The sequence below is a fragment of the Bacillus rossius genome, chromosome 10, assembly GCF_032445375.1.
Source record: "Bacillus rossius redtenbacheri isolate Brsri chromosome 10, Brsri_v3, whole genome shotgun sequence".
Taxonomy (NCBI): Eukaryota; Metazoa; Arthropoda; class Insecta; order Phasmatodea; family Bacillidae; genus Bacillus; species Bacillus rossius.
This window is the reverse complement of record NC_086337.1, coordinates 48,974,234-49,002,096: the sequence shown is the minus strand read 5'-3', so window position 1 is coordinate 49,002,096 and position 27,863 is coordinate 48,974,234. Positions and strand designations below refer to the sequence as shown.

The following is a 27,863-nucleotide window of genomic DNA, read 5'->3' as shown; positions in this document are numbered from 1 at the left end:
ATTACTTTCGCATCTTCAGTAGATCCTTCTCTTCCTGCAGAAATGACAGTGTGGTGAAATATGGCACTTACCTCCTTTTCATTGTCAACCCCTGATATTATCTTGGCACGGCCCGCGCCCAGAAGCCTCGAGGAAGATGCAGACAATGGCCATGATGATCTGACGAGTGACTTAAAGGTGGTACAGCAATGGCTTTGAATATATATACCGTATAGAAGTCGCGAGTGGATAGGATTTATTCTACGTTTATCAGAAGCGTTATGATGAGCAGCTTGGGAACTTCAACCGCTGCAGTGCGCTGCCGTAACGCCCTGTATCGTCTTAGTTGTTATTTACACGTTAGAGCGCGGCACTGTCGCCCGCTGTCATTCCCCCGCACCCATTCCACGCAAGGTCGTTCAGCGGGAGGGGGGAAGGGGTGTTTGAAGAGTTCGACACTTGTCCGCTAGGGACCACCACGAGTCGATGCCCCAGAGATGGTTGGCGATTGCGGCGGTGAATTAACCAACTACCTCAAAACCGTATTAGAAATTTTAACCTGGGGCTGGCAATGGCCGGGTAACGGGGGAACGGGGAAGGCGGACGACAGGCCTGAAGGCTGGGCGCGGTTCGCAGGCAAGCCGGACCCGCCGCACAACTGCACCATCCTCAACCAGACGGCCGACTCGCTGCACGTCGAGTGCGCCGACGGCTTCGACGGCGGTCTGCCGCAGGAGTTCGTCATGGAGGTGTACGACGCGGCGACGCGCGGCCTCGTCTCCAACGTGACGTCGCGCGCGCCCCTGTTCGTGGTCAGCGGGCTGGAGTCGGGGCTGGGCTTCGACGTCACCTTGTTCGCGTCCAACGCCAAGGGCCGCAGCGGCGCCGTGCGTCTGCACGCCTACACGCTCAAGGCGGCCGAGAAGCGCACCGGTGAGTCTCTCCCTCTATCTCTATCTCTCTCTCTCTCCACGACCTCTGTGTCCCGCCTTTGAACATATATATACTGTATAGAAGTCGCGAGTGGATAGGATTTACTCTTACGTTCTTCACAGGAGCGTATGATGAGCAGCTTGGGAACTTCACCGCTGCAGTGCGCTGCCGTGACGTCCTGTATCGCCTTAGGTTGTTATTTACACGTTAGAGCGCAGCACTGTCGCCCGCTGTCATTCCCCCGCACCCATTCCCCGCAAGGTCGTTCAGCGGGAGGGGGAAGGGGTGTTTGAAGAGTTCGACACTTCTCCGCTTAGGGACCACCACGAGTCGATGCCCTAGAGATGGTTGGCGATTGCGGGCGGTGAATTAACCAACTACCTCAAAACCGTATTAGAAATTTTAACCTGGGCTGGCGACTTCTATACAGTATATATATATTCAAAGGTCCCGCTGAGGTTTCCTCCAAGGCCCTGGATTCTGATTGGGCAGGACTCGTACTTGGTAGTGGTGTTCCGATCGCTTGGAGCAGGCTCCGAGGGTTCCCTAGCCCCGATGCGGAGTCGACGTGGTGAGCGACGACACAGCTCCGGTTGCTAGCCTGGACAGCTAGCAGAGGTTGGATAGAACCTCTACCGGACCACGGGTTCACCGGGTGTATTTGAATGGTCCCAGCGTGATGTGGGAGATCGGGGAAGGCGCCAGCAGTGCTGATAAAGTCTCAGGGCTCAGGACACAGCCAACTGTCTGGGGCTGAGGCGGTGACTATGCTGGGTTGGTGGCCCCAGCCGCTGGTCATTGCTGAAGCTCTAACACCCTCCCGATCAAACAACAGGGAGCGAATCCTTACAGTTCTGTCTTCGTAAAAGCTCTGGAATGTTATAATCAAAGAGAACTGGAATGCTACTCCCACCCTACCCTATTAGGGCGCATGTGTGGGAGGGGAACGCGAGAACGCCGGCCGTAAGGTAGGAATAATCTGTCGGACGGCCTCCTGCACTACACAATAATGAAACCATCTAATGATATATACCTATATATGTTTGTGTGTGTACATACAGATACATAATTGGATGTTGGTATTATGTATGTATGACGTTGGTAAACTCCGACACCAATTGACCGCATGGCTCCCACATTGTATTACGGGCCCTGGACCCAGGATCGGAGAAGGGCCCCCCCCCCCCCCTTACCAATTTTACAGTCACGTGATAGTTATAATTGCATGGTTATTTCTCACCTACACTCTTTTTAGAATGTTATTTAACCTGAAAATACAGGGCATAATTATGGTTACTATTTTGTAAGTCCAAACTAAGCTTTATTTATAAAATATTCAATATGTTTTTTTTTCTAGTTGGTAAAAAATTATAATAGGTAAAGATTTAAAAATAAACAGGGCTGGGCCCGGGCCCTTGTGCGGGCCATGATTGACCAATAGCAACGAAAGTGGGCACATCGAAGTTTTTTTTTTTTTCATGCTATTCATTTTGCTACAACTCGTCACTAGATGGCGCTACTACACATTAACTTATACACCGTTCTACAGATCGCTGTTAAAAAACGGTGTGTGTGTCTATATATATATATTAGAACACGGAGAATATTTTCGCGATATACATTTATTTGTAACTCGCCACTGGATGGCGGTGCAGCGCAAAACCTATTATACAATTTAACCGATCGCCATGAAAACTGGTTTATTGTGATTTTTACGTCTTTGATCCACAGTAACAACAAATAATGATTGTGACTGTGATAATTGGTGAGTGAGTTTAAAATGGAATACCATTTCAAACGCTTTATAGATTCTAGATTGCATGCAAACCATCAATTTTAGATATATAGAGGTAAACAGGCAAGACAGCGTCTGTCGGGTACTGCTAGTTATGTATAGGTAGAGATAAATTATTGGTATTTTTTATCAAACAAGAGATAATAATGGAGAATAGTTAGGATGAGGGTATTACCTCAAATGAAAAAAAAAAAGTTGTCTTTTTCCGCGCTATCTACTCTCGAATCCGTTCACTGGCACTTTTTGACGCCTCTTTTTGCGGTTTATTCCCACGTTGGCTTTGATAATACCTCTTATCTGCTTCTCCCTTTTTTATTATTTTTAGGCATGACGTTAAATCACGATCTCTAGCTGGATCAAATGAAAGAAAGAAAAAAACTCCAATCGAACATAAATTATACTTATAAAGTCTATCTATATCAAGTTTGCGAGTCCTTTTAAAACATTGTGTTCAAATACCAAAAATAAAAAAACACTTATAAAGCTAGCCTCTTTAAGTCTATGCGTCTTTTTTTAAATTTTCAAATCACACGATTCACATAAAAATGAATGATAATTATCAAGTTAATTGCACAAATCAATAACTATTCCATACGAATAAATAAATTGTAGATACTTTTGATAAAATTATTATGGTAGCGTAAATTGATAGCCGTTACGAAAACTGAGGAATAGACAAAAGAAAGCAACGTTCATAAGAATTCCGTAGCATCACTGCTGCGTCATTTCTACCTCTCCGCTGCCGCCTCCTCTTCCGGCCGTTACAACTAGCATATAGCACGCTACGTCTTCCCATTCGACCGCTGGCTCATGCGTTGAAGTGGCGTCACCGCTGACACACTCTTCCTCTATAATTAGTCTCCAACTTGCCAGTAAAGTTTAATAAACACGATGGGCCTGATCAAATACACACTCGCACGTAACTCTATAAGCGAGAGAGTAAACTAGGGGGGGAAAAAACCAGTTGTACGTAGCCAAACGTTCTGCAGTCTCGTTGTCAAAAGGCGATACTTCTACGCATATTTCGTGAAAACCCACAAGATTTTATATTTGAAGTTTTATAACAACTTTTAAGTGTCCCGTAAAAGTAATTTACTACTGCACGAGCGATGTAAAATTTGCAAACAAAATTGAGCGCAGGTCATAATCGCGCTCGTTTGAGGTGTTAACTTCACGTATTTTCCATTCAGCGTTTTAGCACAAGTTAACAACAAACAAAAAGTTTAAAAGCTAACGAAAAGTATATTAGCGACAAAATGCTCACCCAGCGAGGTAGGTGGGTGCATTTAACTCGCCACCCAGAAGCGTCGTACATGCAGTCTGCCCAATTTACAGTTTACCGTAATATTGAGAGCTCTTTCACGCGGGCAACAAGTTGCCGGCACTCGATCGCGCACGAGTTGCCGAGACATGGCAACTGCAGTTGCCCCGCCGCAGACTTTCCAGCGATAGTTGCCCGACTGCTGGGGAGATCCCAGTCAGTATTACCCAGTGTGCAACTGACTGCTCGCTTAAGTGCGCGCCAAGCTCTGGTGCTATAGGCGTTAAATACATTCTTACTGCGTTGATAATGGGCGAATGTGTCCACAGGGAGAAAAAAAAAATGTAAGCTAGTCTTTCGGTACTGCCGGAGATGTGTAACATTAACCCCTGAAAATGTCACGAAACTCGTACACAAAATTTTACGTAGAATTCTTTAAAATAATGTCCAGAATGATAAATAAACGAAAATTGTGTTTAAAATACATTTCTGGACCGGGAATCACACGTAGTTTCAGCACCCACCGCTAGAATTCACTGCCGGAGCAGCTACGTCGACTATCGAATCAATCGATTTGCAGAGCGAAATGTTAAACTATATAATGAAACGGTTCCGATGAAAGCGAAAAATACCAGGAAAAATACTGCCCGTCTTTTTAAAATGTACTAAAACAGTTAAAACTAACATTTCCCTTTCTCTTTTCCATGCGACTTTCATTACATTCACGAAATCACTCCTACCAAATGCCGTATACCGAGAGCTAAGATGTTACACACAAAAATGTAGTCAAGAAAAATCATTTATGGGCGCATCCTGTCAATGCTGCCAAGACGAAGGAAGGAGCCTTCTCTTTCATATTTCCTCAGATTTTTAAATCAATTTTTATAACTACTTCATAACGTCACTAGACAAGTTCAATGAACTGAGCAAAATTTTGAAACTGGTGTTGAAGTAGTGTTGATGTGTACCTATTGAGGAACGAATTGCAGTCACAATCAGGTACATATTATTTGTATGAATTACACGACACAATAAAATAATGAAAATGCCTAGGCAAATGTGTAACAATGAACAATAGTTCTTTAGAAACATATATCAAGAATAATTTCTGATTAATATAAGTTTATAATAACCAAAAAATACTAAGTTGATAATGCACTAGGTTCGTAAATTTCGTAACAAATTTTATTTTCCTCCCACAAGTTTATTAGCGTAACCAACATTATGGAGATTTCCCACAGGGCTGGCCACTCATGATCAACTCAATGAATATCTCGGCATCAAACGTGGAACGCATGTTTTTGCAGTACAAAAAAGAACGAAATTTGACGAGACACAAGTTGCCCGTGCGGAAGCCCTCTCACGTAACTGAACGGAACAGTTGTTGAAGGCGGTAGCGGGCGACTGACGGGGAGAGCAACTGCGGGCAACCATCGCTCGGGAGTTGCCCGACCTTGACGAGACAGTTGCCCGTGTGAACGCTCGCTGGAAATCCCGCTGCATAAAGTATTTGTGTTGAAATAAACGGCCGGTAAATAACTTCCCCTCCCCCTTTTTTTCACGCTTGAACATAACCATTGTAACGCAGTAACAACCTTAACATTAAAACCAATTTTAAAATCACGTTTTTTATCTTACATTTGCATTTCGTTGAAAAAAAAAATAAGAAAATGTATCTAAAAACACAGGCGAATGAACATGTAAACTTTAGCATATCAGTTGCCGGCGATAGAGTTGCCCGTGTGAAAAGGGCCTCTAACACAAGCAGACCAGTGGAAGGAGAGTAGCTTTATCTTTTTTTTTTAAGGTTGGCAGGTCACACTGTTCCTAGACGGAAATTAGCGATTGACGTAATTTTTTTTTTCTCTTAAAAAAAGTTGGCCGGTAAATAAGTTTGGTTTGGACTCACTTGACAGCAGCACCAGGTGTCGACGGCTCGCGGCTCGCCCCGATCCACGGGGCGGGATGTCGGCGTCCGCCAAGGTCACATCCCGAGCTCACTCGACTCCCCCGCGCGCACGTACGCCACTCGGCAGGTGTGGACTCGCAGTCCTCCGTCCGCCGACATATGGCCCCCGTCTTCCCCCTCCCCCTCTCTATGAATCCCACACGATCCCACACGAACACGCGCGCATCCCTCGAACCGCAGCTCGTCAAAGCATTTCGCCTTCGCAGACACTCCCGACCTCCCGTCCAGGCGCCGTTTTACCATCGCTAGATCCAGGGCCGGCGCGTCCACGCAGGCGAACCAGGCGACCGCCCAGGGCGCCAAGTAGCTGGGGGCGGCGCAGCACGACACATAACAACTGATATAATATGTTTAAAGATTATTGAAACTAGATGAAAATGGATTTTTGTAACAGTTTGGAATGTTTATATTGATATAAGTAATTATTTGAAGTCCACGGTGACCTGTTCATGATTTGTAATAAGTAAAAAAGTAAAAAAAAAAAAAACATAAGCCTGCTTACATTTGATTGTTGACAAAATCTTAGGCTTACGTGATGTATTTTGAGGCAATGAAATTTTTTTTTCGGGTGTCCGGCCGGGGGGGGGGGGGGGGGTAGAGGGGGGGGGCCATTAAGGTTTTTCGCCTAGGGCGCCAATTTACCTTGCACTGGCCCTGGCTAGTTAAGCACATCGAGTTCACAAAAGTAATAAAATGAATATAAAAACAAATACTTATAAATCACATCATTACATATCTGTATTTTTACCTTTTTGAAAACATTTAACTTTTTTTTTTTAACTGGCCAAGAATTATTATTTCTAAACTCTTTGACAAGCAAACATGCAATATTCTGTCCCACATAACATACAGCTGCAAAAAAAAATGTTTTTTTTTTCCTTAAAATTACTGAAGCAAAAATTAGTTAATATAACTACTGTGGCCAGCAGGTTACAAGAAAGGGTATGTTTGTTTACGGATAGTTCTGCAAGACACATTTTTTTTTTAATTATTCAATTTAAAATAGTGAATTGATGCAGAACACACTTCAATCCACTAATAATGAAACATGTAACACTTGCAGCATTGAAACTGGCACATACACAAAGAGGGAGACATGGCGGGAGTGTTGCACAAAAAAACTGCCCTTGTGCATACAGTCGGTATTTGCTCATGAATGGATGCAAGCGACATGCATCGACTTCAGAGCACGAACATTGGACGTTGCATTCATCACCGATCGCATGCAGCAGATTGGCAATTCGTTTAATTTCTACAAAATCTGTGCAAATAGTTAAGGTTTGTTAAACAAATGCATTGCATTAAACAATTTGCAGGGATACAGATTGAGGTCCATATTAATAAAGTGTTGACATAAAAACTTACAGTCGCATTATATGGGATTTTTTTAATAAGTTAAAAAGTTCCTACAAGATAACAGAAGATAAGAAAAAAAGTTAAAAAAAAACTGTAACAGTTTGTTGAAAGGCACAATTGACTTAAAACAATGCCAGTGCAGACAATAAACTTATGACAGTTAAATGATGAGAACTACCATTCCTAAATAAATTTAAAAAAAAACTTTCAATTGTAGATCAAAATAGCTCCTTCCAAAAAGCAAAAATGAAAGATGCCTAAAACTCAAAAGTTTTTCTCTGGGTCTGGAAGCATATTTTGTGCAAAATACGTATTGTGTTGAAAAATAACAATTTGTTTTTGCTATTGCCTCAGTATTGGTTAATTGCTGAGTTTTGTCAATGAAAGTATTTACAAAACACGTCTGCAGTTGGGAAGTTTAAGCACTGTAGTAGGTACACAGTTGTGCTAGTAGAACCATTGACTAAAGAAGTAAACTGGTTGTGCCTCCTACAACATATCCACTCTGCAAGTAAAAAAAAAAAACGTAATGCAAACACACACACACATTTCTGAACAACACAGATAATGTCAGGCAGATGATTTGTGACAAGAAAATAAAACAAGACATATTTAAAACTTTTCCCTTAAAGTAATAACTCTGCACTTTTACAATTTAAATTTAAATTGAAATCTCTGAAACTACTTCCAGCTAAAAAAAACAAATCTGGGAGTAATTTTTCTTATAACCGAGCTCTCTCAACCACAATTTCACAGTTGTAAGTGTCATCTTCCTTGATCATCTTTCCTTTTTTTCATGTAGTACTTTTATAATTTAAAGATATATTTTATCTTTAGTAGAAATATTTTTTAACATCTACAAAAGAAAATCAAAATTTTATTATTTTGTTGGTACACTATTAAGTAAGCAGTTTTACCTTTCATGTGTACATAAAAGCGAAACAGTAAAATTGCCATTAAGATATGTCATGAAAATGATTAATCTACGCTCTGGGGTGGGGGGGGGGGGGGGGGAGAGGGGTGGTCAGGCAGAAGGCTAGGGCCTTTCCGGGGGGTCTGGGAGGTATGGAATACCCCCCAGCTAAGCGGGGGGTCCAGGGGTCCTCCCCCGGGAAAATTTTGAAAAATACGTGTTCAATATTGCTGATTTAGGGTATCTAAAAAATACTGGCCGTAACTTCATAAAAGTAAATATTTATTTTTTTTCATTTTATGAATTATATATTAAAATATTTTTAGCCCTGAAAAGGGGGGGGGGGGGTCCGGTCCCGCTCGTTTCTCTCCCCCCCCCCCCCCCCTAGGCACGCCCCTGGTTACGAGATTACGTGAAACAGTTGTTAAATAAAGAATTTCCCGCCCATCATTGTGAGTGTGCGTGAACAGAAGACCTGCCGAGAAGCGGTGAGTCTGTCCCGCGAGTGCGCGGCAGGAAGCAGCGTGCCGACGTGTGACGTGTGCCCGCCGCCCCAGGTGGGCCGGCCCGGCCGCAGCCCCCGGAGAGGTGCGCCCTGGCGCGCCAGACGCTCACCTCGGTGACGGTGCGCTGCGACCCGCCCCCGGGAGACGCGCCCGCCACCTTCATGCTCCAGGCCTTCGACGCCGACACGCGCCGCCTGGTGGCCAGCGCCAGTTCCCGCTCGGCCGGCGCGCTCGAGCTGGGCGACCTGCCCCCGGACCGGCGCGGCCTGGTGCTCGCCGTGCGAACCGTCACGGCCAGCGCCACCAGCGACGCCGTCTCCATCCACGCGCGGGTGCCCGAGCCGCCAGAGCGCCAGCGCGGCGGTACGTTGTGGCGAGGTCCGCTCTCCGGACTTGCTGTTCCGCGCTCACTCGCCCTAGGACAGTGGTGGCCACCTGGCGGCCCGCGCAGGGCCGCAACTAGTCTCTGGCACCCGGGGCATGAATGGAATCATGCGCCCCCCCCCTCCTCCCCCAGCCCTCTTTTTTGCACATACCACACCAATAAAGCGGGGGGGTCCAAGGCCCTCCAACGGAAAAAATTGTGCTATTTAAGCATTTTCCATACCTACATGTAACAGTTCCTGTGTTACTGTACCTTCCATGCATGAATCCACTGTGTCCTTAAAGTAGTCCGTATAATCACTAGACTTGTTCATTAAATATATGTTGAGACGTTATATTGTAAATCAGATTAGACATTCCTGGCATGCAAGATAAAAAAACTTTTTACCAGTTACCAGTTGTAGTAGGAATTACAATGCAAGTGATTTCGGCGCCCCCCGCAGCTTTGCGCCCGGGGCTTATGCCCCGCTTGTCGCCCCCCCCCCCCCCTAGTTGCGGTCCTGGCCCCGCGGCATAGTCTCGCAAGGCCCACCTTATGTGCCTTGTAGGTATAGCTACTGTCACGTGTTGGAGATCCTTGTTCGCATGCATGCAGAGCCATCAAGACATCGGGGCTTTTCTAATCCTACAAAAAAAAAATTTTCAAAAAAAAATGGAACGGATCGCATAATTTGTTAGGTTTCAAGTTAATTTCACTAGTGATCTACTTGTAATTTTATTCCTATCACGGTAATCTCTCAAACGCACAAAAAAAAAAAATATTAAAACTTAACGGGGCCACTCTGGTACCCAGATCCTGGGGATTTTTTTTCCTCCCCTACCCCTCCCTCTTGTCGGCCCCAGTGTTTAGAAGTTAGTGTATTCAAAACGGATGTATTCAAAAGAATTATTTTTATCCACATAATCTATATATTGTTTTTTATTTATTAGTTTTTTCGTCAATGTTATTTTTAAAAAAATTTTGTTAATCTATTACACGCCAGAATTTTATTTTTTAGTCACTCTATGGAAAAGATTAGTCAAAACTATATGCTGTAAAATTACAATAATAATTAATTGTGTGACCCTCAGATTAGACTGAATAATGATATTGGGTCCCTTAGAAATAGTGAAGTTGGCCATCACTGTCCGAAGGCAACGGGAGAAATAGTCATCCGAGCATATTTTCACATGCAAACACCAAAACAAATATTGTTATACATATTCAACAAAAATACTGAAAACAAATTGATACAGAGTACCTTAAATTTTTACAATCAAAATATTTATATAATCCATGATTCAAATAAAATATGTGGAACACAGTTGAATATTTTCTATTTAATTCTGCACTTGTTTTCAACATACAGAGTTTTATTTTGTGTAAATTTAACATGATTAATTGCCAAACAAACTTTGAAACATTCCATAAAAACAGTTGAGAAATACTTGGGATCATAGATTTAATTTATTGCTCTGTTGAAAAAAAAATTGGAACTTGCGGTTTCGGGTCTTGCAATCGTAGACGTGGCTGCTTCACGTGCAAAAATGTGACATCACTCACATCGGACGTTCACTATCGTAGACTATGGCAGACCAGGCTACACACCCGCAGTGGCAGAACGCATGTGAACAGTGTTGGGGAGATGTGGCGGGAATCAATAGTTTCTCACCAGTTTATAAACTCAGTAGACTTGAGCTAACTTGGTGGTGGTGAAATGGTGGTGGGGTAGTCTTAAAAACTGTGCTGTGATGGGATTTTTTTGTTATTCTGTTAAACAATGCTTTTTTCATTTGCTGATGACTGTGAACATTAGTGGATATGTGACTGACAGTGTTTTCCTGAAGATTATAAAATAATTATACATATATTTTAAAAATATTGTACTTTATTTTAAACATAGATTTGTATTACTGCATTTGTAAAAAAAATTTCAAAATAAATTTAATTTACACAATTACTATTTCATTATTACTTTCAATTCACTTTCCTTCCACTGACATACTATTTAGTTTTGCCGCACATTATCGTACATGGAAATGTGTCGCTATTGGCTATAAGTTGCTTATGTGTTGACTGTTAGAAAATTTAATGTTGCAAACTTTTAGGAGTTTAATTCTGGTGTCAAATCAACAATTTGAGTAAATTTATTATTTAGGAACACTGTAGGAATACAGCTCGTAAAACTTTAACATTTTAGCTACTTGCGTTTTGATCGGACTCCCCACACGATCAAAATTTATGTCTTAGCGACTATGCATTGTTTATTAAAAATGCATCCAACAAACCCTTGTCCTAGAAGTTTGTAGCAGTAATTTTTCATTATTTCAGGCACTGAAATATTATACTTTCTTGCATTTAAGTAATTGTTTCCCTTAAATTATTCACTAGGAGAAAGTAAGAATAGTTTTGTTTACACGCAAATGTAATAATGTGAAAGTATTTACACCTATTGTTAGTTTTCAGCCAATTTTAAATATCCACAGCTCATGTTGTGAAATATTTAAATGCCTTTAACTACTGTGTATCATTGAGATGTAAGTTATACATTTTTTATACTCTGACTGGTATTGATAATGTCAATTATGTTTCAAGTATCATTCATGAATTATAATTATTTTAATTATTTACCAATGATGAAACTGTATGCAGAAATAATTTTTATGTTGACTACTTAGAAAACTTAATATCATTTTAATGTTATGTTAATGTGGCATAACCTACACACACCTGAACCTTAAGTTTTGATTTACATAGTAGCCTATACTATCTGATGTATCACAGAGAATAACAAACCACAAAAAAAATGATAAAATAAATTGGAAATATGGCAAGGAAATACTTTTTTGTCTACAGCGCTACAAAATATTATTGTGATTATTAATAATAAGTACTTAACTCCAAAACACAAAATATTTTTTGTTCTAGGTTTTTGTAACAATACTTAAATATTTTCCATATAGTAAACCCATATAAAAAATGATTACATTATAAACATACTGGTAAACAAAATAAAACAGTACGTATAAGTATTTTCTTATATGCCAATGACAGCATGGCATAGTCTGTATCCAAATTTAACATCTAAGAAGCTCTAAACGACACCCCTTACGATGGACAAAAAAAAAGTAGCCAAACTCTATACCATACTGAATATAATCATCAAAATATTTAGGTTATTCACAAATGTTATTTTTATTATGCTTTTAATATTTTTTGTTATTATTTGCTATAAAACTATGTATAGTAGTTTTTTATAATGGCAGTATTACATACATGCTAAGGTAGATTGAATATTTATTTCAGTCAACTTAAACCTACAGCCAATACCGGTAGCTAAAGAATAGCACTTGTGTTTTGTGAAATGAAATCTCAAAAAAACACTGTTAGCTAGTCTATGCATGTATATATATAATTGAGCATGGTTGAAATGGTGCTAGCATATATATATCACTGTCAGATGCATGCCAGTTATATATTTTTTAATTATTATTTTCCATTGATTTTTGTATAGCTTTTATTGCATGTAGAATATTTGATTGGCTGCAGTTTTTACATATTTAGCTGTAAATGTGTACACAGTTCAAGACAAGGGCATATCCAGCTCAAAATGGAAGAGTTTTAATCTTATGAAAAATTCTAAAGGTTGTAGTTATGACCTTTCACAGATGATGCAGTGTCCCTATTTCTTTGATATAATTTTCATAAATTTGAAGTTTATATTATTTTTTATGTTTTATTTTTTTCCCCTGGATATGCTCTTGGTTCAAGATGACTGCTGCATGCAATTATTTTTATGGTTATGTGAATTCAAGTCATGGAAATTATATAAAACCTTATCACAATACATATCTTAAATAATGGTTTTATTATTTGATTCCTTTGAAGTCCTAAAACATTTATAATGTATTTAAAAGTACTCTAGTAAAAAAATATATACACATATATCAATAGCTTTGATAATAGTAAGTATATATGGTGAATATCAAATAGAGTAAAAGAGGGATGTTAAGTGGACATTTGACAAGAACTGTCTTCTGTTATTCGATAAAATACTATAACTAAATAAGGCCTGAAAATTCAACCCTTTTGGCATCATAAAAAGTACAATGAAATTTTTTTTTTATCCAAATGCTGTGGTAACCACCACAAACACACACAATTATTTTAATAGCAGAAATACTTACTATTATAAAATTAATGAGGTTGTGTCAGGTAAGTTAATTGTGTGGACAAGCATTGAAAGTTTTGTTATTAGTCTGCCCAATTAAAATTAATGTGTTTCCCAGGCAGTTAGTTATTATATTAATTGATGTAAATCCCATAGGATTCCCTCTATGTGGAGGCAATCATAACCATGACATGTAGATGAATAACATAATAATGTTTTAAGGAAAACTTCTGATGATGTAGAGTTTTCCCCTTGTTGCATGCACATAAGCCTAGACAGCCTGAGTCGTTTAGCCCAATGTGCAAAATGCTTTGACCGCAGATTCTGTGGTCCCCCTGCGTATCCTACAGATTCTCACCCGTGATTATGTCTAAACATAATATACTACTAATAAGTAAGTAGAGTAGATATAGTTTGGTTGAATGTGGTTCTTAATTTTTTTTTAAAAAAAAAAAGTGATTTTTAATGTGTTTGCTGTTTTGTTAGTTATTCAAGCTGTGAATGTTTATAATAAGTTCTTACTTCTAGGCTGTGGATACATTGTCATGTTTTTGTCAATATAAATGCTGTATATCAAGCCCTTTTATTATTTTACTATTTTTTTACTTGTCACAGAAAAATATTCAGCACACCTCTAGAATATATACAGACCCTCCCCTCTTAAACCTCACCCCCTCATTCGAAAATAAAGGGATACGTTCTTGTGACCGGTGTGTCGTGATTGAAAGGGAGGGGGGTGGAGGAGGGTAACCTATAAGGCCACCCCTCCTCCATTTTAAAACTTTGATGGTGAGGTAATTTTTGTTTTATTAGTTGATTTTCCTGCATTTAACATATATATTTTTAAAATTGATAGTTGATACATTATTTTTTATATATATGTGTGTGTATACATATATACATACATACATGTATACACACACACACACACACACACACACATATATATACAGTGTTGTTAAAAGTACTCGGAAGAAGTAATTGGGCTCAATTACAATTACTGTGGTGATAATGTAACTAATTACAAGTAAAAATTACTTTACATAGAAGTAATCAGTAAAATTACAATTACAATTACAATTACTTTCCGCTACCATTTTAAAACTCACCTACGATTCAATTTTTTTACACTTTGTTACATTAATATACATACATATATGTTTTGTTAAAAAATTGATTTCATGTAATTATTAAATTTATTATCTTTAATTAAATTAATAATAGTTGAGGACAAACTTGCTTGCGTAACATCAAAAGACTTTATACAAGTAGTGGAATTGACCTTAAAAATGCAGATTTTAGGATAGGGTAATTTTGGAGACACTGCAAGTCACTATGGCTCTTCAATTTTGATCATAGATGTTGTGCATACGATCGTAGCACTACAAGCGTAAAATTATAAACTTTACTAATACAAAAGTGTACCATCTTCTTGCTCTTAATTGTATTCATTATACGTTCCAAGAATAAAAGTAACGGCAAGTAAATATAAAGTATCGATTACAATTAATGTTATGTATTCCGATTACAAGTACGAATTACATTTTTTAAATGTAATTCGTTACAAGTATAAATTACTTGAAAAGTAATCGTTACAAGTAATTCGATTACTTGTAATTCGTTACTTAACAACACTGTATATATATATATATATATATATATATATATATATATATATATATATATATATATATATACACACACACATACACATACTACCAATGATGTTTAATGCCTATATACACACACATTATATCATGCACAAAATCACGCACACGCACACACATGCCACACATAGAGGCAGGGCGGTCAAGAGAAACAAAGGGCCCAGCTTTCTTAACTTTAAAATATCAAACAAAAATTCCAAAGACTAAATATTTTACTGTGGCTATAACTATAAGCGTGATCTGTGCATAACGCATGACTGGTAGGTTTCCCATGAATTCTCTTAGCAATATACTTGTAATTTTTGAAGAACTCACGGATAAAAAATATACGAAACTCAATTTCCCCCCCTCCTGCCCTAGCCAACCCTCACGACAGCCCTGCACAGAGGGTCCAAGCTGTTGCCTTGTGGTTAGAGCTCCTGACCAGGTCTGGGATTTTTCTCACGAGTGGTAAAATTTCCATCTTCCGGTTCAGGACTGGGCCGCAGTGTTGGTCCCGCTCACCCTCCACGCTGCGGCGGGAGGCAATAACGAACCACACGGCAGGATCATCTCGACGAACGTGTCCCCACCAATTTCCCTGGATTTTTTTATTGCTTACGCGTCCCTCCTCTACCGACCAGGTAACTTGTTTTCACACTCCTGTTCATCGGTTGCTCACTCAAAAGAGATGTTGTTGTAAACTGGGTTTTGTTCTCGATTAGATATTCCTTTGGTCGACTCGCCCAGAGTCATCTGCTCAAACTGCAAGCCAACAGCAGATGCGGCACGGTAACCGACTCAGCTTAATTTTGAGGAGGAGAAGGGGGGGGGGGGGTTGTTTGTATGTAATACCTAGCAGTTAAATGGGGAGTTTAAAATTTCAAAAAGCGACAGCCCCTTGAAAGCTGTTTTTATCGCATTTCTGACATTTTACGCCCGGCAGAGCCGGTAGCCGAGGGGGCGAACGCACGGCCTAGGGATGGCTCTCTGCCCGCAGCCTCCGGGCCAGCGATGCTGCACATCACGCCGATCCTGGGCGTGCTGATCGGCGTGGTGCTGGCGCTGGTGCTGGTGGCGGCGGTGATTGTGGGCGTGATGCGCTGCCGCGGCCGCGGCGACGGCGACGAGAAGCGGCGCGACGAGGGCGGCCCGGGCCCCGACAAGTCCTGCTCCGTGCCGCTCAGCAAGGACACCGACGACAGCCTGGACAGCCTGGAGGAGAAGAACCCGGACATCATCCCGCAGAACAGCGGTGCGCAACGCCTCCCGCGCCAGCACCGGGGGGGGGGGGGGGGGGGTTATTGTGCCCCCCCACCCCCCTCTGAAACCTTCAAGTGGGGGGCAAACGGGCGCAAAGAAAGTGCTGCGTAATCAATTTTTCAATATAATAAAACTGCCTTGAATAGCACCATTTTCCACCTTGAAATACAAATTTTCCCCGGGGGAAGGACCCCCCGGACCCCCCCGCTTCAATAGAGGGGGATTGATGATTCTTTGTAAAAATGTTATTTTTGCCCCCCCCCCCCCCCCCCCCCTTTTGGAAATTTAGTTGTTGCGCCTCTGGCTAGCACATGCAGTACCAGCACATAGCGAACACTCAGCGCGAATTGAATCTTACCCACTTTATGTCCTTCACAATCGACAAACTTGACAACCGTAAATGTTTTCCTCACTCTATTAATTTACTTATAAACAGGTCGCAAGCTTGTTATTCATAAACTTTATGTTTAAATGCTATGCTTCTATGTACTTACAAAATTAATAATCAAAATATGTATAGAATCTCTATGAAGTAACTAGGGATCTTTTCCTTGGCACGTGGAGTAGCAATCCTGCTATTATTTATAGGGCTCTGAGCTTTGTAATATTTTATTTAGCTGGAAAATGATGGGAGATTAAAAAAAAGCATATCAATTTTTTATTTCAGTTTTCTGTCCTCAAAGTGTAACAAATGCAAAAATTCCAATCACTGAATGAGATTCTGTGCAGGTAGCACGCCCAGGGGCGTAGCCAGGGGGGGGTTTTAGGGGTTCAAACCCCCCCCTTAGCACCAAATCTTTAATTATTTTTCTTATTCATCACTCAAACAATTTTCATATTAAAATTAATAAAATTTTTACCATTACAATATTTAAATTTAAGTACCGAAAACTGCTAAAATAGCATTATTTTACACCTTAAAATCCAAATTTTCCCGGGGGAGGACACCCGGACCCAACGCTCTAATACGTGGGGGGGGGGGGGGGGGGCGGCATGCTTCTTAACACTCCCCCACATCACTACTGAATTCCAAGTCTGTAGGACATAAATTTGAAAACAGGGAAATTTTGATTTTTAAGTCCCCTTGATTGCATAATCTTGTTGCATCAAGGCTATGCATCAGCAAAACTGGGTAGCCAATCTTCAGCTTCATTTTGTGGGAAGGCAGGTAACCCCTAGGCAAGACGTGATGGGACGCACCAAACGATAGCGCGTTACAAACTCAAGGCTACGCCATCTATTGACAAAGTTCTAAACTAAACTGTTATTAGCACCATTAGTTGACTAGCAGCCGTAAGCGGATGGGTTTCGCCAAAGAGAAAGATGAAGTTTCCAGACCAAATAACATTGATAAGCATGCCAATACACCATGGCTGTTGGACAAAAAACTTGAATTTAAATTTTATTTTTTATTTTTTAGTGCAGTCAACGATAAAAGCATGTTTTTTTTAGTTATTTTTTTTTTTAACTGTAAGTTTATTTTTTATCTTGCAAACTGTTCTTTTTACATTAACATGGGTCATTTTCCAAACACACAAATATTCTCCAAGTACTAGTTATAAATGCTTATTACAAATTATTATATTGTAAAAGTGCATTATGTACTCTTCAAAATGATGCTGTTTAAATAAGTTTAATAAAAAATTAAATGTTATATTTGTTTAATAATGTGTTAACACTATGAAATAAATGAATTCAAAAAATTAAAACCATAAAATCTTGTCTCTAGGTACTATGCATAGTTTATTTTTTTGTCACAACTATAACTATTTGCGAGGTAGCATCATCTGGTTTGGCTGGATTACCTTCGGTATAATTTTCGAGGAGTGCAAAGTGGTTTCCTCGACCGTGCTCATGCAGCCTCAGAACTGTATCTGATCTCTGATCGCAGACGACTACCAAGACCCTGACGAGAAAGCGTTCGAGAAGCTGAACAACGTCCCACAGAGGCTGTACACCACCGTGACTCCGCGACTGCAGTCTCCCGACGGTGCGATGTACATCAACAGTAACAACGTCGGCAACAACACACCGAAAACAGTGAGTATTCGCACAGTGGATTCTAGTTAACCAGTACATTTTAGAATTGACTTTCGAAAGTCATTTCTAACAACGACTGCCTGAAATACAAGACAACCCTTAGCACATACTGTGATAACTCGAACATAAGATGCCATCGATTCTGAGATGCATTACCCTATTGATGCTTTTTTCACTAAAAGAAAATATATTTGTGCATCTATAAGATGTACCTGAATTTAAATAAAATATATATTTGTTAAAGGTGAATGGTTTTACAATGTATTATTTCTTTTAAGTATATTACACACCCCTCGGTGCTACCTAATAAGTTATGTTCAAAGACTATTACGATCAAACTTGAGTTTTAAACAATGGGTTGTTTTTTTTGTTTTTTATTTGTAAAATCCTAAAAGGCTTTCAGAAATAAACAGAAGCCTTAATTTATACAGTGACGCAATGCAACAAGTGAATTACTTTCTTACTAAATTGCATACTATATGTATTCTTACCAAAACCGTGTTGACACGTGTACCTGCAAATGTAATCAGTCATAAATATTGTTTGCTACAACACATTTTAAATTTTCTAAAATTCAGTTATTGAGTACGCAATTAATTCTAATAAACTGGGTGAGTGTAACACGCCATCAATTGTAACATGAACCCCAGGGCCGGTGCAAGGTAAATTGGCGCCCTAGGCGAAATACCTTAATGCCCCCCCCCCCCCCCCCCCTTTCTCACCCCAAGGCCGGACGCCCCAAAAAAATTTTTCCTTGCCTCAAAATACATCACGTAGGTAAGCCTAATATTTTGTCAACAATCAAATGTAAGCAGACTTGTGTTTTTTTTTTTTTTTACTTCTTGACTTATTACAAATCGTAAACAGGTCACCGTGGACTTTTAATATTCACTTATACCAATATAAACATTCCAAGCTGTTGCAAAAATCCATTTTCATCTAGTTTAATTAATCGTTAAACATATCATATCAGCTGTTATGTGTCGTGCTGCGCCGCCCCCAGCTACTTGGCGCCCTAGGCGGTTGCCTAGCTCGCCTATATGGATGCGCCGGCCCTGATGAACCCTCAACAAGTAACGTACACAAGGGTTCGGGACTGTACTAAACTCACTGTGGTGACAGTGAAGCGAGGCGGTGACCTAAGAGCGGCAGGCGCGTGGCGTGTGGCAGGCCGGGGAGGTGACGTACGTGGAGCTGTCCCACGCCCGGGCGAGCTGCGCGTCTCCGCGGCGAGGCAGCGTCTCCGCCACGCCGCTCCGCCGGCAGGAGCCCGTCGTGTACGCGCAGATCGACGCTGCCAGGAGGGGGGGCGGGGGGGAGGAGCCCTCGCCCGCCGCCCTGCCCCTCCTGCACCCCCACCACCTGGCCGGCGTCCCGCTCGTCCCCGCCCCGCAGCGCCGGGAGAGCACGGTATAGCACCCCGGTCTGTCCTTGCTCGCCGCCCCCCTGTAGAGTAGACTCGCCCGCCCGCCCGCCCGCCTGCCCGCTGTGTTGCCTAGAGCTGCAAGGTGCTGCAAGGTACTTCCAAGTGTGCGCACAAATATCCTGCAGCAAGGGTGCTCGACCCCAGGCCCGAAAATTCTACAACTTCATAAAAATAGCTGGCCATTTTTAAAAGTCGTTTTAAATTTATTTTCTTTGTTTTCAAGTAATATTTTATTTTTTTAGTACTGACTTGCCAATATTACATACTGAAGGTTTTTTATTTATGTAGATTTTCTAATATCCTATTTTACTTTTTTTTTTCTTTGACGACTGTATGTATTAATGTTTCGGGTAATGTTTTTACTACTACTGGACCTTCAAATACACATAAAATCTTACGACGATCTGCATTTTGGTTCAAACTGTGAATTCAGGTCACAGAGGTCGAGCACCCCTGCTCTAAAAAATGACTAGATCGGCTAAAAACCTTTTTGAATAACTTATGTTTTATAATAATGAAGACCTGAATATTGATTTCTCCAGACTAACACCACCTGTCTCCTCTTGTTTTAACTATGTATCTTATAACTTTATCCCATCCACAAAGAAGTCTTACTTAATATTCTATCTTTTCTGCATGGTCTTAGCATTGATGTTTTTGATTTAGTCTTCTTATCATGTTTCTAACCTTCAAAAAATTACAGAGGAGTCCGCTAATCAGGACTCCCCTTGTCCGGACATTGGTAAATCCAGAGAGGATTTTAAAAAAGCCATACTTTTGTTTAGGTTTGTTAATTCTACATCAGCTAAAAGGTTAAAAATTAGGTGTAAATATACGTTAGTATTAAAACTATCGTAAAGCTGTAGGAAAAGTTGTAGTTATAAATCGTTGATTTTTTTTATAGTTTTACCCATCTAAATTATTATTTTATTATTATTTTTATTATTATGTGAATTTTATGGTGAATTTTATTTAATCCGGATTTTCTGTGGCCCATATCAGGTTCGCTCGTATCTAATGTTTTTTAGTGAAACTCTAATGTATTCATAATAAATACACTGTGCTTTTTCTCATACCAATGTAATTTATTACAAGTTGTTGCATGTATTATTTAAAACAGAACGATTATGTCCAAAAATCTACATGACTATTATTTGTTGTAGGGTCTCGAATTTTCTCACCAGATATTGAGTAACATTATTTTTGAGCGCAAATTATTGTAATTTTGAACACTTGCATACCTTTTTACTTTTACAGGGTGTCTACAAATATCTAGTGAAACAATTTTAGAACTTTTTAAGGACCTCTTAATAAAATTTCCTTACAACTTTTTTATATATCATTATCATTTTTATAAATAGGTATGTAATAACCAAAATCAAAAATGTAACAAAACATATCTAATATCTGCAGGAACGTGCCGAGCTTTACGTTAGAAAACTAAAACTTTATCAAAGATAATTCCAACAATTTTCTGAACTGAAACTTCTTTGGGCATGATGAGAGTAAAATTACAAGGCCAAATTTTAATGCAACGTTTTCATGAAAGATTGTTGTGAAACTTTTATGCCATCAAAAGGACAGAGAATATGTACTTGGCCAAAGAGATATAAAGAGAGCACTATGCTATATACATTTCTAGGCTCATTTAAATTTTCTTCTTTGTGCAATGATTCGACACCCGTCCAAAAAAAAAAAACCGAGAGAGGGAGAGAGAGATGAACGAAAAAATAAGACAGTGTGTGTCTATTCACTTGTTTCAGAAAATAGATATAGGTGTTCTTTATAGTCAGCTGTGAATGCCTTGAATTTTATATTTGCTACCAACACGCTCAAGTTCCTCCTTGTTCAACCAGCAGCGTAGAGAGCGCTTTTGAGACAGTCCCTGCATTTGCGTACAGATAGCGCTATTTCATATTTAATTCAGATATTTGGCATGTTCCAAATGGCAGAATCGTTTGAAGAAACAGTAACATGCACAGTGTTTCTTTATGGTGTATTTCAAAAGTGAATAATATTGTTAATTAATCATTATTATAAAAAGTCTTCTTTCTCTATTTCCCCCCTCTCTCTGCCATTTTACCCATTACACGAGTCGAGGTTTGAATTGCCAAAGAAGTTTCACTTCTATTACGTGTACTGAGATACACGTGCTCTTTTAATGTGAAACTATAAACTGAAGCTAGGAGTCATAAAACTAAATGCAAATTAGCAAAAATAAAGACTGCTGGATATTAAAGTTTCAAGACTTCTAGCACCATTACCGTTAATTCTGTGACCTTATCGTGACTTTCATTACCAGACCTTCAGTTTCTTTACCTCTTTGTGCCCTGTGACCTGTGTACACACTAAGTTAAATTTTTAGTAAATATCTATTAAGATAATATTAGACTAAACATAAAACCCAAGATAATTAAGTGTTAAATTTGCGGGAAAAGCCCTCAAATAAAAGTAACTACAAGAAAATGAAATAAACAATGGCACGTGAGACAGAACTATAAGTTTACCTGATTTTGAGTAAAAAAAGTTATTTCTTTGAAGCATTTTTAACAGAACAAACCTCTCAACTTTATGGGGGAGAGGGAAGTAATAAATATTAAAAATAGTAAATGACAGGTTTTACAGTAGACTCTCCTAGTTGGGCGCACTCCAACAACACGGGGCAAAAGTGACTCACATTATTTGCCTCTTTGCTCTATGGTCTTGGGAACGAACTAATATGCAGTTTTTATGCACACAGGGTATCCACAAGGAAAAAATAATTTGTACCAACTTAGGTGAGAAAAAAGTACTAGATTTGAAAATCAAGTACTAAATTATAATTTTTTATGGTTTCTAACAATTTAGGAAGTTATTACGACATTGCAAAGCTAGAACTTAAATATATCACACCACACACACACAACATACATTCCATAGTTTTTTAAAAAAATAATCAAGCTTAATAATAAAACATATTGGAGTTACTATACTATTATTATATTAAAGAAAAATGTACTACATCTGTACTAGACAAATAAAAAAGTTATATAAAGTACTAGATCTAGTACGGAAGTACTAACTGTGGACACCCTGTGTGCACATCTACACGACTGTAGTAAAATAGCGACCCTACAGTATTCGAGCACTGTGCACCGAATTCAATTACAAAGAACAATTGCTGACTAGATGTGAAATGATGACTGTGCGAGAGGGCGGAGCCACCGGCGGGTGTTGAGGGGGAGTGTCGTGTTGGTTGGCGCAGGGGGTGGTTCGTCCAGCGGGCGGGGGCGGAGTCCCAGCGCCCCGCATGACCACGACGAGGTTCTGACCGGCCTCGCTGCCCGCCGACCAGTGAGCACGCTGGCCCCTCGGGGCAGGATGCCCCCGGCCGTGTTTCCGGCGGTCCCTCCCGCCCCACGACTGTTGTCCCCGTGTTTACTGATACACAGTGGTTCACTGTTTCGTGCAACATGCAAGATTAAAATATGTTAAGTAAAACTACGTGTAAAAAAAACAGGCAAGTTTCAAAGGTGTTAATGCTAAAAAAAAAAAAAAGACAGTTTTGTAAAAAAAAACTGACGTTTTTTCGATATAAAGTTTATAGATCTTGTTCATTTAATTCACACATTAAACAAAAAAGCATTTACATGCTAGTCAATTTATACACAGGTATTGGAGATACGAATGAACATGCACGTTGCCTAGATGCCGAGAGAACTGATGATACGTCGGTGTTTTGTTTTTTTTATATATAAATACATAAATTCAAAAAAGATGACTTGAGAGTGTTCACGTCAACAGCGATGTGGACCGCTCGACTACCTGTTATCACAAGGACACGAAAGTGCTGCAAACGGATGTGACACGCGAGTGACTTGCCTATCTGACTTGCTCCACACAATCCATTTTTTCTAAGCATTTTACTCAAATTCATTTTCTCAGGAATGTGCAAAACAGCATCGTTTACATGTTCACAAAGTAACATTCTGTATGTCAACATTTTAGTTTTCATAAAAAATTTGTAAAAATTTATTTTGTGCTGTAAAAAAACTTTTTATGTATCTAGAGTATTTTTTGGTTGCTTTTAGACATGCTACCATGAAATTTGAGTTTAACTTTTAATACTTACAGGATGTAACCTTGGATGCACAATATAAAAGTATTTTCACTTGTACATACACAAATCTACAGAGTTTAAAAAACAATTTAGTAAAATATAAAAAATAATTATCTTTAAACTTAGCTAAACGTCTTCAATTTACTAATCACAGATTCAACTTTAATAACATCCTAAAAAAAATTATTATTATATTTTGGCCATAAATTATATTTTTGTAATTGAGGTTTGTGTGTTCTTATATTTATAAATGTTTCATGGCTCCTTAAATAAATTTAATTATTACAATACTATGTTTTCACAACCCAAACTAAATTTATGTTCCTCTAGTAAAGTGACAAAAGGGCTCTAATTCTACTTGTGTATCTGGTACAATAATTATTATTATTATCAGTAGAGATGGTGCCAGGAATACATCAGAACGAATAGTAAATAAAAATATTTTGAAATAACTTGGCTTCAGTCTAGGCATCGCTTAATTTTTTCCAAATCAGTTTCACAAATTTGGTTTACATGATACTTTATTCCAATGTACTCGAGGATTTGTAGATAACTGTCAAGCCGCACCTCAAAGCACCTCAATGATGAACTCAATTTTTTTTTTTTTTTTTTTTTTAATTATTCTTGATGCCATTTTTTTTTAACAGCATCAAAATACATGTGGTACCATTTTCCGTTAGGTAAATATAATCCTGTAAAGTATTGGATACAAACCTACAAATACAATTAACAACAACACTGGAAAAAACTACAAACAAGAAATAAATATTTTATGTTTGAAAATACATCCATCATGACCTGTCCCAGAAAGAGATTATTATTTAGAATTTTAGTGTGCATTTTTCCACTATATTTAAATAACTTATTTAGTCAAAAGAGCCATGAAAATTAAAAACATTCTTGTCCGCTGGTGCATTTGTTAGCATGTGGTTGGTTTATTGTCAACAGGTTGTGCAAGGGCATAGAAATATTGTAAATAATTGCATAAACTATTGAAAGTAAGCTATCAAATCTGTATGCATACATGCATAAATACTTTTTTTCTTAAACTCAGTGTTTACAGCAATATGCCCACAATTTCATGATTACAAAATGCAATTACCTAACTGAATTTTGAAATTTTTCATGTTTTAACATTTTTTTGAAGTGTCTAGTCATCATTAAAAGCAAGTCCTGAACCACGGACCTATGGTTCACCAGAAACACTAACCACCGAGCCAACAGCTTACACTGTATTTTATTTTGCACTTTGCGCTGTTTTCACACAAATACAAGAAATACAATACTCACCTGAGAAATTACTGTGCACTTCAGTTCTTGATTTTCCATCGAGACACACATAAATCTGATACTTGAAACTCGCTACTCACTGAGAGAAGCTGGAAATTATACACAAGGTGTACAATGATGCTGAATATTGCATAATTTTACAATATTTTTTTGAGGCAATGTTAATTTGTAGCAAACTGAAAGATTATTAGATTTTTACCATACACAATATTAAATAGCAAAAAAAAAAAAATTTATACATGTTAAAAGATGGATTTAAAAACTACGTGTGAAAACAAAGGCCAAATCATACTGAACTTTTTTTTTCCAACTGGAATGCCACAAAGACATTATTTTAATTTTTAATTACTTGATGAGGCCGTTAGTGGCGGATAGGCCTAAATTATTTTTGAAACAGCAATACATGACCTAAAATGAAGAACCATCTTATCAGTTGCCTAGATCAGGGGTCGGCAGACTGCGGCTTGCGAGCCGCTTGCGGCTTTTTTCATAGGGTTTCACGTCTCTGCATCTCGATGCGTTTCACAGCACAAAAAAAAAAAAAAAAGCAGAACAAAATGAAACAGCACAATCACAACGCATGTCTTCAACCTGCTTACCTGCCTCCACACTCGCCCTGGTGCTTTTTTTTATTTTAATAATTAATTAATTAATTAAAATAATTTAGGTTTTTATGTTTTATCGGTAGAGCTCTACTAATGACTAAAATATATATATTTTTTAATTTACGCATTTTTTTTTCAAAGTACCTTTATTTAAAGATTTTTATGTTGAATTTGTGAATAAATTAATTTGATTTGATCTCATATTTTTTATCATCTTAAAATTCCATGCAGATACAGAGAAAATACATGATGCTGCACTAAAAAATTTGATAATCTGTTAACATTTGGCTGATTTAAATTGGAAGTCTGTTGACCCCTGGACTAGAGGAATCCAGAAAACTCATGGACAGCCAGAATCAGCGTATCTGGATTGGGATTTTAACAAAGCTTCTCCCAAAACATCCTGGTTTTATCAATGCACCACTTCCTTTTGTACCTTTGTGATGTACTGATGCACAAATAAGTTCAACAAGTATACACTCTTATGACTATACTCATACTCATGTAAGAAAAACACAGCAACTTTAGTTTTTAGCTCTGGATGTACAAAAAAAAAATAAGTTGGCACAGAAAATTCTGTCAAAATCACTGAATACTGCTAAATTACCACTCAGCCTATTTTGGTACCTTCTTTGTGCTGAAAAGAAGTATTTATAGTATTTTCAAACATTTACTTACAAAAATAATTTGCAAGATTACTAACTCAATAGCAGCTGTCTTCCAATTTTAAATTATTTGTGCAACAATTTTGAACAAAACTATGTCATTTGAATCAAAATGATACTGTTTCGCACATTCCAATAATTTCGCTCCCATAATAATTGACTGTAAAAAAAGTTTACATACTAAAACATTTGTGTAAAAATAAAATGGTGTGAAAAAGACAAAGTGTTAAAAAATTATATAAAAACTGTTTTACCTTGAAAAATGTGCATTAATATTATGTAAACGTAAATACAAAAATTTGATTTGTAAATATCAAACCTTTTTGCTGTATATGTAAAATAAAAAATATCTTTCTTTACATAAAATATAGTTTATTTCACTCTTTTTAAGCATCTAAATTGCTGTGATTTATTGTGAATGAATTAAAATAGAATAAAAAATTTGATAATATGCTATGAAACCAATCTTGGTTGGTTTTACACAAATTTTACATTTCACAGGTGTTATGGACGGCCAGTGTGAACACGAGCGTTGCAGCGGGATCCAGGAAGCTTTTGTTTGTGTAGGAAAGGAATAAAAAGTACATTCTGCGTTGATCTGGTGGATTTAAGTTGCCTTGTACCCTCATTTACACTTTTTATACCCCGCCAGCACCATGGAAAAAAGGCCTTATCTAAACTACTTTTCTGTAGAGTACAAATCTTCTGAATTTAAGGAACTCACCAGTTGGACACGCCTTAGACGTTCTTGCATTTATTCCTGTAATTTAACAGGCACGTCACTGCAGAATTCTCAGAATTCTCATTTACTAGATGTAAATGTCTGCATCAGCGAAACCACTTGCTGTCTCATAGTGCCCTCTGTCACGGCTGCCGGCTGTTTCCCCTCCGTCGCTTTAAACGAGGGGCGGGAGGTGTGGTGGCTGCCACGACTTGGCCAGCGACCATATCAGTTACGTCTCTTCTCACGAACGCTCGCTTCAAGCTAACTCTGTAACTGCAGAACAGAAAAGCACGTACAAATTCAGAATAACTTTCATTATCTACCTGTGTCCGCGAAGTGCGTTTGTGCTGATACGCTACAGCTAATTTATTCAAAAGCGTGTAATGTAATATTGCAAATTAATCGTGAGCATGTAGAGGTGATGGATATGGAGATACATAAAACAAATAGAGACATGGAATAAAGAGGTAGACTGCACCTGGTAGCAAGATGCAAGAACAGATAGGTCAAAGAGAGGAAGAAATATAAGTGGGAAGTAAGAAAAATCATATTAACTTATACTGCATTTTTTTTTGCATAAGACGAACTATGGTACTAAACAAGTGTCACTTCTTTATGCTTGCTTATCGCAGGCAAGTCCCTATCGCCGCGACCCGCCTATCCCTGCAGCGTGGCAGGGTTCAACCTGAGCCGCACGCCGCCACATGGAGCCCGCTCAAGGCTGCTCCAGCGGTCACCAACCGCGCCAACGGCCCCGGAGTAGGATAGCTAGACGCGCCACCCCCAAGAAACAACTGCGCATACGCAAGTGTGTGAATGCTCGAATGTGTGAGTGGGCAAGAGCGCAAATGTGCAAGT

General features: G+C 38.9%; 2 protein-coding genes across 3 annotated transcripts in view; both read left to right on the top strand.

The window, feature by feature from the left end:
- The window catches only part of LOC134536341 (nephrin-like), a 699,671-nt gene extending 681,605 nt beyond the window's left edge, over window positions 1-18,066 (top strand). Inside the window, exons 11-13 of the mRNA XM_063376094.1 lie at window positions 616-912; window positions 15,894-16,148; window positions 18,017-18,066. Coding sequence (XP_063232164.1) covers window positions 616-912; window positions 15,894-16,148; window positions 18,017-18,066 — 602 coding nt within the window. The remainder of the gene's footprint in view (window positions 1-615; window positions 913-15,893; window positions 16,149-18,016) is intronic.
- LOC134536125 (uncharacterized) lies at window positions 17,889-26,871 on the top strand. 2 transcript variants are annotated; one of them, XM_063375711.1, is made up of 3 exons: window positions 17,889-18,196; window positions 19,367-19,606; window positions 22,867-26,871. In XM_063375711.1, exons 1-3 carry the CDS (start codon window positions 18,152-18,154, stop codon window positions 22,930-22,932), a joined length of 351 nt encoding a protein of 116 aa, XP_063231781.1. In that variant the 5' UTR covers window positions 17,889-18,151; the 3' UTR covers window positions 22,933-26,871. The 2 variants fall into 2 exon arrangements, with proteins under 2 accessions (XP_063231781.1, XP_063231780.1); XM_063375710.1 differs by having other exon boundaries at window positions 19,349-19,606.
- The last annotated feature ends 992 nt before the right edge of the window (window positions 26,872-27,863 follow it).